At 37.7% G+C, this 17,097-nt stretch overlaps 1 protein-coding gene across 1 annotated transcript in view; it reads right to left on the reverse strand.

Moving 5' to 3' along the window:
• ST18 (ST18 C2H2C-type zinc finger transcription factor) overlaps positions 1-17,097 on the reverse strand; it is a 106,046-nt gene that overhangs the window by 4,513 nt on the left and 84,436 nt on the right. Inside the window, exons 13-19 of the mRNA XM_026516483.3 lie at positions 16,357-16,419; positions 15,489-15,557; positions 13,392-13,454; positions 13,208-13,288; positions 12,103-12,324; positions 6,605-6,693; positions 239-342 (exon numbers count right to left, since the gene is read on the reverse strand). Coding sequence (XP_026372268.2) covers positions 239-342; positions 6,605-6,693; positions 12,103-12,324; positions 13,208-13,288; positions 13,392-13,454; positions 15,489-15,557; positions 16,357-16,419 — 691 coding nt within the window. The remainder of the gene's footprint in view (positions 1-238; positions 343-6,604; positions 6,694-12,102; positions 12,325-13,207; positions 13,289-13,391; positions 13,455-15,488; positions 15,558-16,356; positions 16,420-17,097) is intronic.

A 17,097-nucleotide genomic window follows, 5' to 3' on the forward strand; every position in this document is an offset into this window, starting at 1 on the left:
AGGCAAAAACATGAGTAGCTTTGCCTACAGGTACCCAATCAGTGATGGCCCAGGGTGATCTGCTTACCCAAGCATTACAGAAATGGTGTCGTCGAGACATGCTCAGTGTATTCATTGTAAGATATCAGTTTATTTTTTTAACACCACGTTTAACAGTTTAATGTTTTGCCTCTGCTAATGACTGCGATCACGTTAAAGATAACTGATAGCTTTTCTGTTGTGTTATTGTTGTGTTTACCTGAGTCTGAAGTTTCATCATATCTGCTTCAATTTTAAGGTTGGATTCATTCAGTTCCTTTATTTCTTCATCCAAATGCCTAATTTCTTCATCACTCTCTAAACCTACAAAAAGTCAGACTATCTGAGTTCAAACAAAATATGAGACAGTGACAATATGAGTGATTTTATGTTTAAATTTGTGGTTTGCTAAGTGAAAATTAGACTTTAATTTGAAATGTTGAATTTTTACCCAAATCCATATCCAAGATTCTAAAAAAGTGGGTTAAAGAGTTCCTTTGTAAGAAAAGGGAGTAGAAAAGTAATACCATTTAATGTAGCACTGTTATGTTCCAGGTGTGCTGCTAGACATGTCTGCAGATAATTTCTCATTTGAACTTCACTGCATGCTCTGGGGCATGTTCCATTATACCCTTTTCACATATGAAGACACTGAATCCTACAGACACTAAGTGAGGCCACACAGACCACCGACAGAGGCTGTATAACCCGTCTGCGTCCAGAGCAACAGGCAGATCTAGGAATGAATTCCAGAGCCTGTGCATCTTCTCGTACACAGTGTTGTAAGAACAGTTACGACACGAATTATGCTGTTTAGCTGTCTATTTACTACCTGTGTGGGACCTTACGAATCATCACTGGAGGCAGAGCTGGGGTGTTGGCAGGGGGCTTAGAGTCCAGGGACACAGAATTTGGGTTCCCTATGTGGAGCTGGAGAAGGAGCAATGCAATCTAGGAGAAGGAACATGGGCTTTGGATTTCGAACGCTGGCCTTGACTCTTGTTCTTGAACTTGTCCTACACTTAATTTCTTTGTGCCCCAGTCTCCTCTTCAATAAAATAGGCATAAAATCTATTTTGTGAGAATTAATGCAATAAATTACAAAGTACTGAATATATAATAGTTTCTCATTGAATGGGAGTTATTTCCCATCACTATTTTATGGAAGGAATAAAATTTTTTAAAAAAATTTTAAGTATTTTTTAAAGTTGGGAACAGTAGCTCATATTAAAGAAGACAGAAGCAGGATGTGAGGTGAGTTTAACAGCACTGAATAATGAATCTGAACCAAAGAGATGACGACAATTAGGAGGGATAAATGTAAATTTCTGCATTTGGATTTAATACGATTGAATTCATGAGAGTAAGGATGACAGAATTGACAATTTGTTTGAAAGAGTTCTAGCCTCTTACGCTGCCCTGGGGTTACTACTCTGGAAAACAGTTCATTGTCCCCTGAACGTGAACTTCACATGCTCTGTGACCCAGCAATTCCATCCCTAGGTACATACCTGAGACAAACAGGTGAGGGTGCAAAGAGGAGGCACGCACAAGATGAACACAACACATTCACAAAAGCCCAGCCTGGAAACACACCACTTGCCCACCAAAACAACATGAATGACTCTTACCAGTAATGTGTTAAGAAAAATGTAAGCCCTGACTGTTTACATAAAGCTTGATAAAACGGGTGGCTATTTTGTGACTATTTACTGCTTTATTATAAGTAACTAACTGCCTAAATAAAAGTGGGCTATGCATGCACCAGTGAAGAAAGTATGTCACGAGACTGATCTAATATGGGGCTCTGAGATTCAATAAAGAAGAAAAGCAAACCAACAACTAAGATCCAGATATTTTAGTACCTAGATCAATTTGAATATGACTCAACAGTGTGACACAGCTCCTAAGAAAACAATAAACAATTACCCAGGACAACACTAATGGTTGTATAATAACCAGGACACAGGGTTTATTCTGAACTGGCTGGTTGTATCTGGGGAATTGCGTTGCATTCTGAGCACCAAGTTTTACTAGTTGTTATCCTAGAACAGGATCTTTTCTCAGATGAGTGGGATTGAAATACTTGTTTTTGACAACACCAGGGAGCACAGATTACCAATTAAACAGGTATTTTGGGTGCTGTCAGCACTTGCAATTTTTCTTGTTTGAGCAAATGAAAACTTCTATTGCTATATTTCTTTGCCAAATTGTTTTTCCTTTTTGTCTCTTTGCAATAAAATTCCACTTCAGAAGATGGCAGTTTCTTACATAATATCTGCTGAGGCAGACAATAAGCAAGGAAGCATGGATAAAATAAGAAGAGCTATGAAGGAAACAGGAAGGGTGTTTTGAGAACTCTCACTGGGGAAGCCTCTTTTAATGTGAGACTTTAGTGATACAGTAAAAAGGCAGGTACATGAAAAGCTTGGGATTGGGTTGGGATGAGCATCCCAGGGGAGGGAATAGAAAGCACAGAGGCCCGGGGTGGGAAGGGAATTGGAATTCTAATCTCGGGACTATAAGAAGGCCCTCGTGAGTGAGGAAACAGGTAATGGGGCACCTCACAAAGAGCTTGGGGTTTTTCTCCGTGCAATGGGAGCCAGTGAAGAATTTTAAGCAGGGGAGTTGATGTAATCTGCTTGTCTTTTCAAAAGCATAACTCAGTTCTGAGTAGAGAATGGGAAGAAAGAGAGACACAGCAGAAACCAGAAGACCAATTAGGAGATTATCACCTGGGTCCCAGCTCATCTGATGGTCCTTTGCCCCGTGGCAGTGGAAGTAAGTGTAATAGAAGTGGACTCAACATAAAACTTGTAGGTGGGATTTGCAGCGCTTGTGATGAAAGGAAGGAAGGGGATGAGAGAAGGGAGGAATCAAGGAAGACGATCTGTTTCTGCTCAAGCAGCTGGGCAACTAGTGGTATTCCAGGGATGTGGGAGCCTAGGTGAGCAGAAGCTTCCAGCAGGAAAATCAAGAGTTTAATTTTGGCTGTTAAGTCATGGATGCTTGTGAGAAGACTGAAAGCCCGGGTTCTTGGTACTGAGATCTAGTTAGGATTACATTCCCTTGGCAACCAGTGTTAGTGAGGACACTCAAGCCTCTTGATCAAGACGGGGCCATTTGGAAGATGCCTAAGAATAAAAGGTACCTAGAAGCCTATGGGGGAAGGCCTGATCATGAAATGAGAACTCAGAAACATTGTGATGGGATCTAAGACATTATAGGCACTCCATAAACTCTCAGGCAATTAATGAATAAGTGAACTGTTTTCATTATGATTTCTGGGATTTGGGGAGATATTTTATTTTATTTTGGGGGACATTACAAAGAGCCAATCTCTTTGTAATGTCTTTCCATGAATACATAACCTTATCTATTTCTATTGATCTATTTATCTGTCAACCTCCTCTCCGTACACAGTCTTTAAGAGCCTCTGTCACTGAGTGGAACTGAGAGGATGCCACAGATTTTGAGTTTCACACTGCACTTGCAAAAATGAACTCATTTGATTCTTTTAAGGATCCCAAGAGGCAGATACACTTCTTACCTCATTTTATGGATGGGAAAACCAAGGCATGAAGAGGTTAAGTAGTAAGCAGTAGAGCTGGGATTTAAAACACAAGCTCTCTGGTTCCAGAATATGCTCTCTTAACCATTATAATGCTACCTTTACTCATGGATATTTAATCTGCTTTGAAATTACCATTTAATGTTTGCATTGATGTTCCTTGACAGATACATGCACAATAGAATAGAAAGTAGAAGTGGAGTGCTGGGTTAGACTAGCCATGTATTGTTGACCAAGGAAACCATATAAACTTTCCACTAAATGTTTTAGTGGAACTATCTCAGCGACCCTTTTTTTTTTCCTTTTTTTATAAATTACCTGTTTAAAAGCAAAAGAATATGCTTTCTTTACTTGGTACAAATCTATGCCTAATATACATAATTAGGGATTACATAATTTATAATGATACTTAATATTCTGTATAAATTTATAAGGGTTGTAAATACTTGTATATAGCAGATATGCTCAACGTATAAGGAGCTTTAAGTAGTTAGATAGAGTTCTATCCAGAAAAGAATAATGTATCACAATATTTAAAGCATGATACTTTGCCACATGGAAAGAACTAGAAGGGTCTACTAAATATAAGAACATATATATAGGTCAACCATTCTAACTTTTATTTGTCTCACAAAGAACAGAAAAACAAGTATTCATTCATGTACAGATGTTCTAATTTTATTATCAAGGACCAATAATGGTCTTTAAAAAATTAGCATGGCAATTTAATTATGGCAAGGAGGGGGAAATAAGGATTAATTCTTCTAAAATAAACATAAACATTTTTGGTGTCGACCTTCCATGTTTTAACTGGTTTGTAGGTAAAATTCTCCTAACATGTTATATAAACCAACCAATTGCCTGAATGATTTGTACCTATTTTAACTTAATATAGCACACCAAGAAGTTTAAAGTCATATGCACGTTATAGTTTATTGCAATTTGATTTCTTTTTAGGATCTGGGGAATGTTGGATTACACCTGCTTTATAAGTCTTCCAGGGAACCATGTCTGTGTCCAAGCTTTAAGGTAGGGGATTATGGGGATAGCACGCCATTAGAGAAAACCTCAAATGGCTTTAGGTCCTCCCTGACCCTCCACTGACCACTGACTTGAACTCGGATGAAGGATTTTTCTTCACATACAAGTCATTGTAGGTTCTCAGGCTTCAGATGAGCACCAGCCTCTAGCTCTTAGATTATGAAAATACGTAATTTTCCAGCTTCCTGGCCCAGTTAGAGTAAATGCACATCAGATACTTGTCAATGTGTTCCAGCCACCTTGCTGTTGCTCCATGTCCTTTGAAAGCTCAGCTGAAGATGCTCGATTTATAAAGCACCCTTTGAAAGATGTGTGTGCAGTCCAGCTGCTCCCAGGTTACTATAACCATCCCCTGGGGCGTTTGAACAGCCCAGCAGAGCTGTGTGCGCCCGGCCCACATGTCACTGGCACTCTGCAAAGTTTCACTGTAACTTGCTGTAGTGCCAAAAGCTTACTGTCTTGTTCTTGTCTTTATTGGAACAGCTTGTGATTTCTATTATATTTACTGTTAAAGGTGTTGCTGGTGTTCTTATAATGAAGACTCATCGGAAATATTTTCTTCATGCCCTCACTTTCAGAGAAAGTTTTGCTTTGAATTTACTCACTGACGGTGTGGTTTTCATAGTGATTACATTCTCCTTTTGCTCTGGCCTCTAAAAAGCTGAAAGTCAAATCTGAGATCCCTTTTTACCCACTGTGAAATGGCTTGCTTCGCACATTCCTACTATTATCCTCAGGCTTGTCCCATCTTGCTTTCTTATCTTTGATCTCCTTTTGTCTCATTTTTTTTGAATTAACTTCTAAGTAGCTTTTTCTAAATGTAGCATTGCACTCCCCAACATTTAACTACTGCTTGAAAGAAGGTGACAAATAAATAAATAAATAAATATTAAATTGTGCCGGTTTCACAGAAAATGTGCTAAGAGGCAGTTGAGAAGTGGGGAGTATTTCCAAGAACATGAAAACATCTGGAGAAAGCACTTTTACTGAGCACCTAAGTGTTGGAAAGAATGTCTAGCACAGTCCCTAACCTCCAGTGCCTTTCCTCCTCCACAGGCAAACTGACCCCCTTCACCTCTTAGTGGTGGCTCCATGAGGGAGAGTGGGCCCCTAAGCGACCACTTTAGATAATGCATCTGACAGCAGATGAAAGCCTCTAAAGGGAAATATTAGGAAGCTCAAAAGTGCTTCCCTCTCTTAGATACTGCATATCTTCTTTTGAAAAAATCATAGGCAAATTAAAAAGATTGGGCAATGCTTTCAAAGAAATAAAGTAAAAACGGTTACTCCATTCCAATTATGTGCCAAAGACACCATCACATCAATCTCCAAAGTAAAACAATGCTTTGCCCTTGTTTCTAGACTTTAGAATGATGATCTAAGGGAACAACACGTGCCTGAGATGATATTGATGGGAAATCTTAGGAAAAGCACTTAAGAACCAAAGGAAAATTGGAGGATCCAAAGATAGAGCTCAGAAACTGCATCTATTAACTTCTATAAGGCACTGACACTAGGGAAATACAGATATAAATTTAAATCATCCGGATTCATCATAAAAATATTTTGAGGATGGAACAAAATTTAAGGATTCAAAGACAGATGCCAAAAACTGTATTTCTTGAAATTTAAATGAAGGCTTACACCAGGAACACACACACACACACACACTCCTGTTCACGCGAAAGCTGTCATTCTGAGGACTGAAGGACAAAATTTCAGCCGGTGTGTCTTAATCCTTCGAATAGCAATGCTTGATTTTCTGTGTTAGAGATACTTATGACAAAGGAAAGGAAAAAACCCAAGAAATTATTTTTAGATGAAGTTATGGTTTTAGTTCAAACTCAAGGAAAGCATCTTTCTTGTGTATTAAAACTGCACTTCCCTTATAGAGAATAATTTGGCATGTGGACGCTTTGGGGAGCTACAGCTGAGGCCTTGGTGGGGATGGCAGCCTCTAGCTCTATGTCTTACCACCAGTTGCTTTGAGCTTGATGGTCATTAGTTCTTCTGAGACCTTGCCCTTTTTGATGGCTTGTGCATTTAGAGGACATCCAGACAAGCTGTGAGAATAGAAATTATACCAATGTGTGAAATACATATTACTTCTTTTTTTAACACGTTACTTCTTACAAAAATGAAAGTTTTGTATTCACCACTTACTAAGTCTTTGTCTGCCTACTAATTACGTTACAATCTACAGTCTCTTTGTAGAAATAACACCTAATATCTATGAACACGAAAGCAGATAATATAATTATGTTTTGTGTTTTTGCTCTTTAAATCAAAATTCAAATAGCTATTGCTGATATTATCTTTTAATTAATTTTGTTAAAATGTTACTATTCTGCATTTATATAAGTGCCTTTTTTGTTAGGAGTGGTTACTTTATTTTCTGTAAATGCAAAATGGTAATATATATTATGAATAAGAATTGTTCCAAATTAGTCAAAATTCCATGAATAATAAAGCAGAATCTAGTTCCTCCTGTTTTTTACATACTGTACTGTGGTCTTTACAGAATGACTCAAATTAATACAAACCCAAAATAATATGAGCCCAAATAATACAAGCCCAAAATAATAAAAATAAACAGGTATATTGCATACCTTTTGGGACATGGGAACATTTCTAATTGATTCTTTAACTTTTAAAACATTATTTTTCATTTAAAAAATCTCTACCCTGAAAGGAGAATGAAAAGAACCATCATACGTATATTCAGATGCGCTCCCTGCAGGCTGTGTATTGTTCCGCAGTGGGGTTACACCTTGTCCTTAATCACTGTATTCTTCAGCTGCACTTCCTTTTGTTAATGTCATCTATTTTATTTAAATTGCACCCAAATGACAGTGACAACATTGAACAAAACTTGTTTGCTGTAGTACATGACGGGATGATTGTGTTGTTCTAAGCAACCATTCATTCTTTTGCCATTTTGTTGTATTTTTGGAGATACAATTTTTAAATAACATTAAAAATTGTCACCATCAGCCACTTAGAATATTTTTCCCCACAGAAATTTAGTTGCAATTCATGTACAAAATAATCATTTTCAATTCAAACATTAGACACTTGGCAAAGTGAAAAGAAATGCTTCTAAAGCATGGCTATTAATAAATGTTTACTATATGAATGTGGGTTTTTTAAAGATTTATTTATTTATTTATTTCAGTGGGGGGAGCAGAGGCAGAGGGAGAGAGAGAATCCCAAGCTGACTCCCCGCTGAGTGTGGAGCCAGATGTGGGGCCTGAGATCATGACCTGAGCTGAAACCAAGTCGGTTGCTTAACCAACTGTGCTGCCCAGGTACTCTGTGAATGTATTTTTAAGTGAATTCAAAGTTATTCTACATGAAGATTATATGAAATCTAAAAATAACAGATATGTAATACCACATAGAAAAAGAAGGCTATGTGATTTGCCAAAATTTGATAAATTATGAAATATTTAACATAGGAAAAGAAAATAATGAAAAAGCACAAACAGAAGATGAACCAGATTTTTCTATTTTGTAAGCTTCTCACTGTGAAGTGTGGCCTATATAAGCTTCATTATCTGTTTTCTTTTTCTGAAAAGTTTGCACAAGTCTGTCTTATTCTATGTCATGTATTGTGTTCTCAGAAAACGGTCATGAACAGGATTAATATTTAGTTGGTAAGGTGGGTTTTAAAAGTGACCTGTAGTGGGGTGCCTGAGTAGCTCCGTTGGTTAAGTGTCCAACTCTTGATTTTGGTTCAGGTCATGATCTCAGGGTTGTGGAATCAAGCCCCGCATGGGCTCCACAGTGAATAAGGAGCCTCCTTGGGATTCTTTCTCTCCCTCTCCTACTCCCCCTTCTCCCCCACCCTCCCTGTCTCCCCACACTCACTTTCTCTCAAATAAAGCAAAAAAAATCTTAAAAAAAAATGACCTGTGGTAAGTCCACCTGTCATGTAATGGTAATGGCTATTAATAGCTCAGGAGAACTTCCCTGACTATCCTCTGAACAATCTGCTTTGTTCCAACAACAAGGCAATAAATGTCCAGTTGCAACACAGTGGTAAGGAGAGTTAAGAAAGTGTGCACAGCTGTGTGACTTAGAACCTAAGGGTATAGTTAAGTTATGAAAGTGAGGGTATGGTTTCACAATTTCACTCGATGGTTTGCATCTTCCAATGTAGTTACATCTTCCAGGGTATAAAACAAATCTTAAATCTAAAAAAATTGGGATGTTAAAATATTATAAAAAGTCATTTTTCCTTTTGAGGATGGCCACATCCTCCATGGGGCTTTAATCTGCTGTTTAAGAAAAGGTGGAGGTTGGCTGGGGTGTCACTGTCAAAGTCTGGGGTCCATATTGCAAAGGCAGGAAAAATGGCTTTTATGGTTTTGATGACTCTGCAATTTTATCACATATCATGGCAATTTTAAACCATATCTTCATCTGCCTTGTTAAAGTGAAATAGCAGATGATACAATTTACATGGACATTACTATTTATATTAAAAAACCTCAAAAAAAAAATCCCTCAAAAATGACAGTTACGGCACAGCACTAAATGAGGTCAATTTGTCATAGAAGTTCTAGTCCCAAGCTACAAACATCCATCTTTTGTGAGTGTGTGTGTCTGTGTGTGAGAGTCTGTGTAAGTCTGTGTGTTTGTATGCTTTAATATAAAAACATTTGTCTTCTCAGACTGCTATTTTTTCAAAGTAGAAGTTTGTCATGCAAGACTTAAAACACGGTTTTAAAATAATTAGTCTGTAAATATTATGCTGAGGTAAATGCATGGATTGAATTGTTCTCAACCATCCACTAAGGTAAGTTTTGTAATTATTCCCGTTTTGCTGCATGTTAGAGTGAGAAACATTACAAAGTTGACATAGAGAATGGCTGGGGAGAGACTGTGAGTCTGGCACACAGATCCACTGAACACCAAGGATGTGGATGATACGGTGCTCACGATAGGGGCTCTGCTGTCCCAGCGCTGTGTGCAAGGGCAATTCCTGAACTTCCCTGTGCTTGTCCTCTTCTGTCAATGGAGGATAATCGTACTACCTCTGGAGCTCACGGGGTTTTGTAAAGGATTAAAGGAATAAACCACCTAAGGTACTTAGAACAGTGCTCTCTACTGGAACAGAGCGTGCCCTGAATAGATGTTAGCTATTGTCAGGGCTGGGAAAGAGTACTGAACAACCCCGGGGATCTGAGGGGCAAAATACACAATATATAAAAGTGTATCATAGGTTAAATTGTGCTATATCAGCATAAGTCATTCCTACTTTAATGAGTTATTGATAAATTATTGCATATATACACATATGTTAATGTAATTTTTATGAAAGGGAAAGGAAATAGTCTGGGTCAGACACCATTATGTGCCAGGCTATAAGGTAAGCATTTTATTACATTATTTCATTATATTCTATATATAGTAAAGAGAAGCATTCCACCTTAAAGAGAGTACCTCAAAGTAAATTCAGTCTCTTAAATCTTTCAAGTAGCAAGACAACTCTCTAGTGACGAACAGTGAAATCTGATTTATTCACTTGTTTTAACACATAATTATTTCCTTTCTCCTAGAGAATAATATCTTGGTGTTAGGGTTGAAGCCTAATTTTTGAACTCATAATTTTCTTTTTTATATTATGAAATAGGTAATATGTACATAGATACACACAGTGTGTATTTGCAGTTTAACCGATACTCTCAAGGTGAATACCTTCTACCTTCAAACAGGAACATGTTTGAAGCTCCCGTGCCCTCAACATTCGCCTCTCCTGTCCCCAAACATAACCATTGTCTTGAATTGTAGGTTAACGATTCCCTAGCTTTTTAAATGCGATATTGCTACTTGTTTTTAACTTTCTGGAAACAGAATCATGCCACACCTACTCTTCAGCAATTTTTTCTGCTCAGCACTGTGTTCTAAAATTCGCCCAGGACACCTCTTCATTGTCACCACTGTGTGGCAGCCCTCCTCGCCCATGGAGATACCACTGTTTACTTGCGCGCGTGACTTAGTGGGCACGTGGGCTGTTCCCAGTTTGAGAGCAATGCTAGCACAGACATTCTCAGACATGTGTCTGGGCTCCAGTGTGCAGGAGACCCTCGGAGGCATCAGCTTGGTGTCTGGGTAGCAGGGCATGTTCCTTTGCTCTTTTTTAACTGGACTCCTTAAAGGCACTTTGCTTCCTGAAGTGGCTCTATCAATTTACTCTTCCACTGTTGGTGAGAGCCCCTATTGCTCCCTATCCTCACCAAGCCTTAGTGTCATCATTTAAAACTTCATGATTTTTAAAGATAATTCTGTTGTTGCTGACTGAGGGATGTGCTCATCATAGTACAGCATTAACATTTCATTATCAGTGTTAACATGGGTATTACCGAGTCCATGATAAGAAAGTCAAGCTACTGTGCAGTTAATATGCCATTAGGCACACTTGATTTGTGACTGTTGCTCCCAAATATGAAATGAGGATTCAAACTCAGAATAAAACAATGTGGGCTATTGTGAGCATGACCACGCATTTGAAAATCAAAATATCAACCACTTAAAAAATGTAGGTTTTCTCAACAAGCAGATGTGGCTGTATATCCACTTAAAACAGCAATTCCCGGAAGGCTTAATTTTCTGATACCGTTGATATGTGTCTTTAAAACCACACAAAATATAGAATGCCCCAGCTTCGCTCCGTTTGCATACTGCTCATAAGCAAAGCATCAGGGCTCACTAAAGCTTCATTGGATTTTAAAATCTGCATCATGCACAGGGGCCAGAAGACTAGAAGGGCCCTGCTTGATTGGAGAAGTGTGTAGTGAATCTTCTAGCGCTTTTTCTTTATATAGAATGTGAACCAAAAGCCGGACTAAGATCAGTGTTCCTAACAAAGGACTCCATTGAAATCCACGACACTCAGTGATAAAGGAATTAAGTCATTGTGAAACTATAAAGGGTTTTCTAAATCTCTCTCATCCTGTCGTATACTTAGTAGTCACTGTGTCATTCTCTTTCTGGCTGCTGGGGATGAGTCACATCTCCCCAGCAGCAAAATAACTACAATTTGGCCTGAAATTGAGCCAGTTCACAAGAGGGAGGGACATAAATATGTAAAGAGAAAGTTTACAATTACATACACAATAGAGTAAATACTACCACTTGAAATTGAAGTGAACCATTAAAAGACTAAACCATTAAAAAACAGCAGCATAAGCAAATTTGAGAATACAAAAGAACAAAAAACAAATGCAGTTTCTACAGCACTTAAAAACTATGTAGTAAATTTTCAGAAACAGAGGAAATAGTATTTTTCATTCTTCGAAGGAGTCAAACATCTATCTGGCAAGATTTGCAGCACTATCTAAAGGCTATGATTCATGAACTCAAGGAGGGATTCCCCCCTCAACCCAAAGCCATTGAGGTGACACACAATCACAACAACAACAACAACAACAACAACAACACAACAAAAGGCAGAAAACAAATGTTACCTTCTGTGGGTGACAAAAACATTATTTACATGGCCCAGCCCATTGCAGCCTGGCAAGGGACAGTGTGGTAGCTCTTGTTTGTTCAGTTTCCAGGAGAGAGGGGCCCCATTGAGAGGATTCTCCTTCTGTCTCTTGGCAGCCAGGGGACAGCCAGAAGCTGTGCGGTGGGACGTGTATTTACCTGATATGTGACCTTGGCCGTCACACCCTATCACAGGACATCTAGAGAGACACAGCAGAGACATTACCAGCTGGGAGACACTAGATAACTGACACAAAGTGCTGTAAGTAGGTGAATAAGAAGGCAGGGGTGATTCCATGATACAGACGGCAAGTGGTAGAATCAAAGAGTTTTTAAAAATGCCACTGTAACCAGCAAAACAGCATTGTATTAGCAGAAATAGTGGTCCACAGGCCTGAGCTAAGCAAGGTTTGCACATTATCTCCTGTAATCTTCACTGCAAACTGGGCACAGAGTGTTACTGTCCCATTTTCTAGGTGGGGAAAATGAGGCTTATAGAACTTAGGTTACTTGCCACCTATTTTACAAGAAGTAGAGTCAAGTTCGCACCCACACGTTTTAGCTCCAGAGTCAACCACATAAGCACTGTTATGCTGCCTCCAACCAAAGACTACGGGTAGAAAATGTTAACTGCTTTGCCCTACATTACACAGCGCATTGCCCATAGCACTAGAATGTTGTTGGTTTTTAAATGTCTCAATAACACATTTAGATATGTTGTAGAGTAAGAAATATAAGATAAAATTTCACCTTAACCAAAATTAAAGTTTTTTGGGGAAATGTTACCATATTTGTCATGCTTGTACTTCCACCATGCTGTTTTCTTTAAAACAACTGGAAAAAGTATAAACTTACTTTTTTTTGCATTATCAAAGAACTGTGTACACATAGCTAGGAATAAGATAATTTTCTCAAGCTTTTAAACGCTCTGACTGGCGCTTCAAGGGTCCTTGCTTTTAAAAGGGTGTCCCCCCCCCAACCTCAGTCAATGCTCAGTTGCATCCCAACCAACGTCCCGCCCATTTGACCAACAAGCTGCATCTGACAACACTTCAACTACCACACCTCAACTACCACACTCACTTGAGTTCAGGGTCTTCTTTTTCTTCTTTTGTAGGAGTCATTTTGACACTACCTTTCCTGGCACGAGGGCAGCCGGACAAACTAAATATGCAGACAACAAAGAACAAAACCAAACCACATGATGTCACTGGCCACTGCTGTCAGCATTCTGATTTCCCTACTTCAGAAATGAAACTGATCTTACCTTCTGTGGGAAGCATAGTTTCCAGTCACGTGCCCTGAACCATCACAACCTGGGGTTGGACACCTGGAAAACGAAGGAACAGAGCACGCGGGCCTCATGGTTGTGGTGGAGGGAGAGGGATCATGACACATTCAGATAGCACTAAACACAATGAATTGCTTTGTGTGGGACTCTTTTTCCTTAAATGTGATGAATTTTTGGCCAAGAATACGTTTTTCAAGAAAATGTTAAGATACCTATCTCCTGGGTGATGCTTAGCAGACAATGTATTAACTTTTATCCTACCTTCTTTTTTTCTTCAAATTTTAAACTTTATTTTGGAAGGAACCTAAAATTTGGCCCACAACCTACTGCCGGCCTTCTGTAAGTTTTTCTTTTTTGCTTAAGAAAAAAAGTTTTCCAAGTTGTTTTTGTGCATAATTTATTTTCTTTGATTTGCTCCACTACCACAATAATCCATTAAATTCAGATGAACAACAGTGGTATGTGTGAGCTCCAGAGACTTGGCATATTACCATAATTGTCAAAGAACCTAAGTCATTTGCACCTGGTCTGTTCTGCCTCATGGCCCAACTTAAATGGCCTTTTGGAAACTCTACCCATAGCTATTATCGACAATCAACCACTAAATTTGGAATGAAAATGGGAAAGAGGAAGGGGAATCCAATTCTACTTGGAATGCTGAGTAGGAATAGGCTTAAAATACACTTGAAAGTAAAAACTGAATTTCTAAATAAAAGGTCAATAAATGTCTTTTTTATAGAAAAAAGCTAAAGATATTACTTATCAGATGGCTGTATAAAACATGTAAATACTGAATATTGCTATAGAACTTCTCAATCTACATGTTTTCAATATGTTATCAACATTTTTTTTTCTAGAAATAATGTTTAGAGAAACTACTTAAGAGAACTGATAGCTGTTACTAAGGTACAGAAATGTACAAGTTTAGAACAATTAAGATTAAATAATAAATACTGAGTAACCAAGATAAATAAGTCCGATTGAGTAAGAATGCTTGGCACTCCTCTCTTTTCAATCTGTCAGTCATGTCTCAACCTAACATTCTTACATTTCAGTCTAGAAAAATGGCAATCTATAGCATGATTTCCAGAATCTATACAGACACAATCAACTGTACTTTACATATTGAATATGAGAAAAGTTGCTTATTTCATAGTTCCCTTCACTATTTCTGGTGTTAACATTTCCAAATTTTATATCTGCTTAATATCACATTCACATCTTCTTTCATAAATTTATTCTTTGTAATTTTTAGAGAAAGAATTTTAAACAAATTAGAAAATGGGAAGACTAACAAAACGTTAAGAAAATAAAATATCTGAAATTTTACTTGTGATTTAGACATCAAATATTGATTCTACTACTTATACAAATATTGTTTTATCATTAGACTCAGTGGCACTCATTTTTCTTAAAATATTATTATTGCAAATAAGTTTCATTAATTTTGTTTAATGTTATTGTTTATCTTTTCTAAATTTATACCCCATTATATTTTAAAGGACATAAGGTAGATTAAAACTTTTTATTATTCTATATGTAATATAATACGATGTGAAAAAAAGTGAGGAATTTGGAATAAAAGAAGAATAGGAAAAATAAAATCAATAAGTAGAAGTTAATATACATGTGGCTTTGAGATCCTAGGTTGAAATAAGGCAAAATTGTGTCTAGGTCTTGGAATTGAAGGACAGGCATATTATTCAAAATTCCCATAAAGTAAAATATTATAGAGTTTGCTTAAGATTAGATGATGAAAGTGCTTTGCCACACCTTCGTTAAGTCTGATTTAGTGTATAAATTCTGAAATCAGCAGAAAAAATATTATGTTTATCCCATTGTTACTTTAAAAAATATTACAGAGAAAAAAAATCCCCAAAGCAAGCAAATGAACTAAATTAAATTACAATGAGTTGTTTTCAGTCATTTGGACTTTGTGGTGAAAGAATGCATTGGTTATAATTTAGTCAGTCATGATTTATTGCTTGTTAGTGGAAACCCCTATGGGTTTTCAATGAGAGGAGTCTTAACACAGTGAATGAAAAGCTAGGAGGTCATGATTCCAATACTTACTTAAGCTCCTGAGAGTTAGCAGCCATGAGGGATTTAAGAGTCTTATCTGCTAAAGGACATCCAGAAACACTAAAGAGGAATGAGAAAAACAAAAACAAAACACACGACACTGACATATACAGATCCAACTCAAATGGCATCTTGAGTTTGTGAACATATGCTAAATTTATTGATGATGGGGATTGGCAAAAATATAACTAGGTTTGAATCTGGCTTTGCTACTCTAACCAGTCTGGGCTTGTGGACACCTCAATTACTTCTCATACACTCAGGTTTGCACTTTATCAAATGAAGGGCTTTAACCCAATGAGACTCCCCAACTCTAGAATTCAGTAATGCAATGATTACTGATTTGGAGTCCATTTCCATTGCACACCAAAGGGTGGTGGCTTAAAGGTTTAAACCGGTGCCCAAAAGGAAAGCAAATCATATCAATGAAGAAGGTAAGTAGAAAGTGTAAATGCAGTTGTTCGCACTGCTTAACACCTTGATCTGGTATTTGCCCAGGGCTGAGGATGCCACATTCCGCAAGGTGAATGGTCAACCCAAGGCAGTCTATTATCTTACCTTGGTTTCACTCGAGTTCTAAAGTTAGACAGAACCAAAGCCCTGACATAAACTCTAGCTTTTGGTTTATAACCTGCACAATAGGATCAGAAAACTATTTTTGACCAAAAATCATGATTTCTATACTGTATAAATAAAAAGCCAGATGATTTAACTTAGCTTTACTTCTGGGGAAAAAAACAAAACAAAACAAAAATCCCCAGCTAACTCACTCCTCAATTCCGGATCCAGATAATATCTTCCTAGAATGGGTGAGAGTAAGTATTTACATTAGAATAAAATGTAGTAGGTTGTAAGTTACCTGCGATGAGAAGCATAGTTCCCTGTGACATGGCCACTTCCATCACATCCTGGCGTTGGACAGCTGAGTCAGTAAAAAATATAGTATTAAATTCAAGTGCTTTTCACAGATTCATTTGCTCTGTCTATAGGTTACGAGGTAGCTTCTCTTTTCAATATCAGTTAGCACAGTATGGGACACACACAGGAGCTCGTGAACTAAGAGTTTGTGTTACCTAGGAACCAGTAGACTAGCTAGAAGAATACTGGCATGATCTGAAGGTATTAGTTTTCAACATCACATCGATTCTCTGATTTAAATCATGTAGGGAAGTGATGCTGAAATATATGCACTAGCGATGTGAGTCAACAACCAATGATGTTTTATTTCTTTGGAAATATAAATGTTATAAACCCATGCTTTATAATGAGATGGCTCTTAGGAATACTGGCACCAATTATGTAACAGATTTCAGAAAAGAATTTTTGTGAGTTTGAGATTTTTTTTTTTAAGTAGACTCCATGCCTGGTGTGGAGCCCAATGCCCAGCATGGAATCCAGTGTGGGGCTTGAACTCGCTACACTGAGATCAAGACCTGAGCTGAGACCAAGAGTTGGCTGCTTAACCAACTGAGCCACTCAGGCACTCATGGATTTTTGTGAGTTCTTAAGAAAAGGTCATCATAGCAATTTCATATACATTTTAGAAACTGCCTGAAAAAAGAAAATCTTCGAAAATACTACATATCCTAGAAAGGTAAAC

Source organism: Ursus arctos, unplaced genomic scaffold, assembly GCF_023065955.2.
Source record: "Ursus arctos isolate Adak ecotype North America unplaced genomic scaffold, UrsArc2.0 scaffold_6, whole genome shotgun sequence".
NCBI classification, from domain to species: Eukaryota; Metazoa; Chordata; class Mammalia; order Carnivora; family Ursidae; genus Ursus; species Ursus arctos.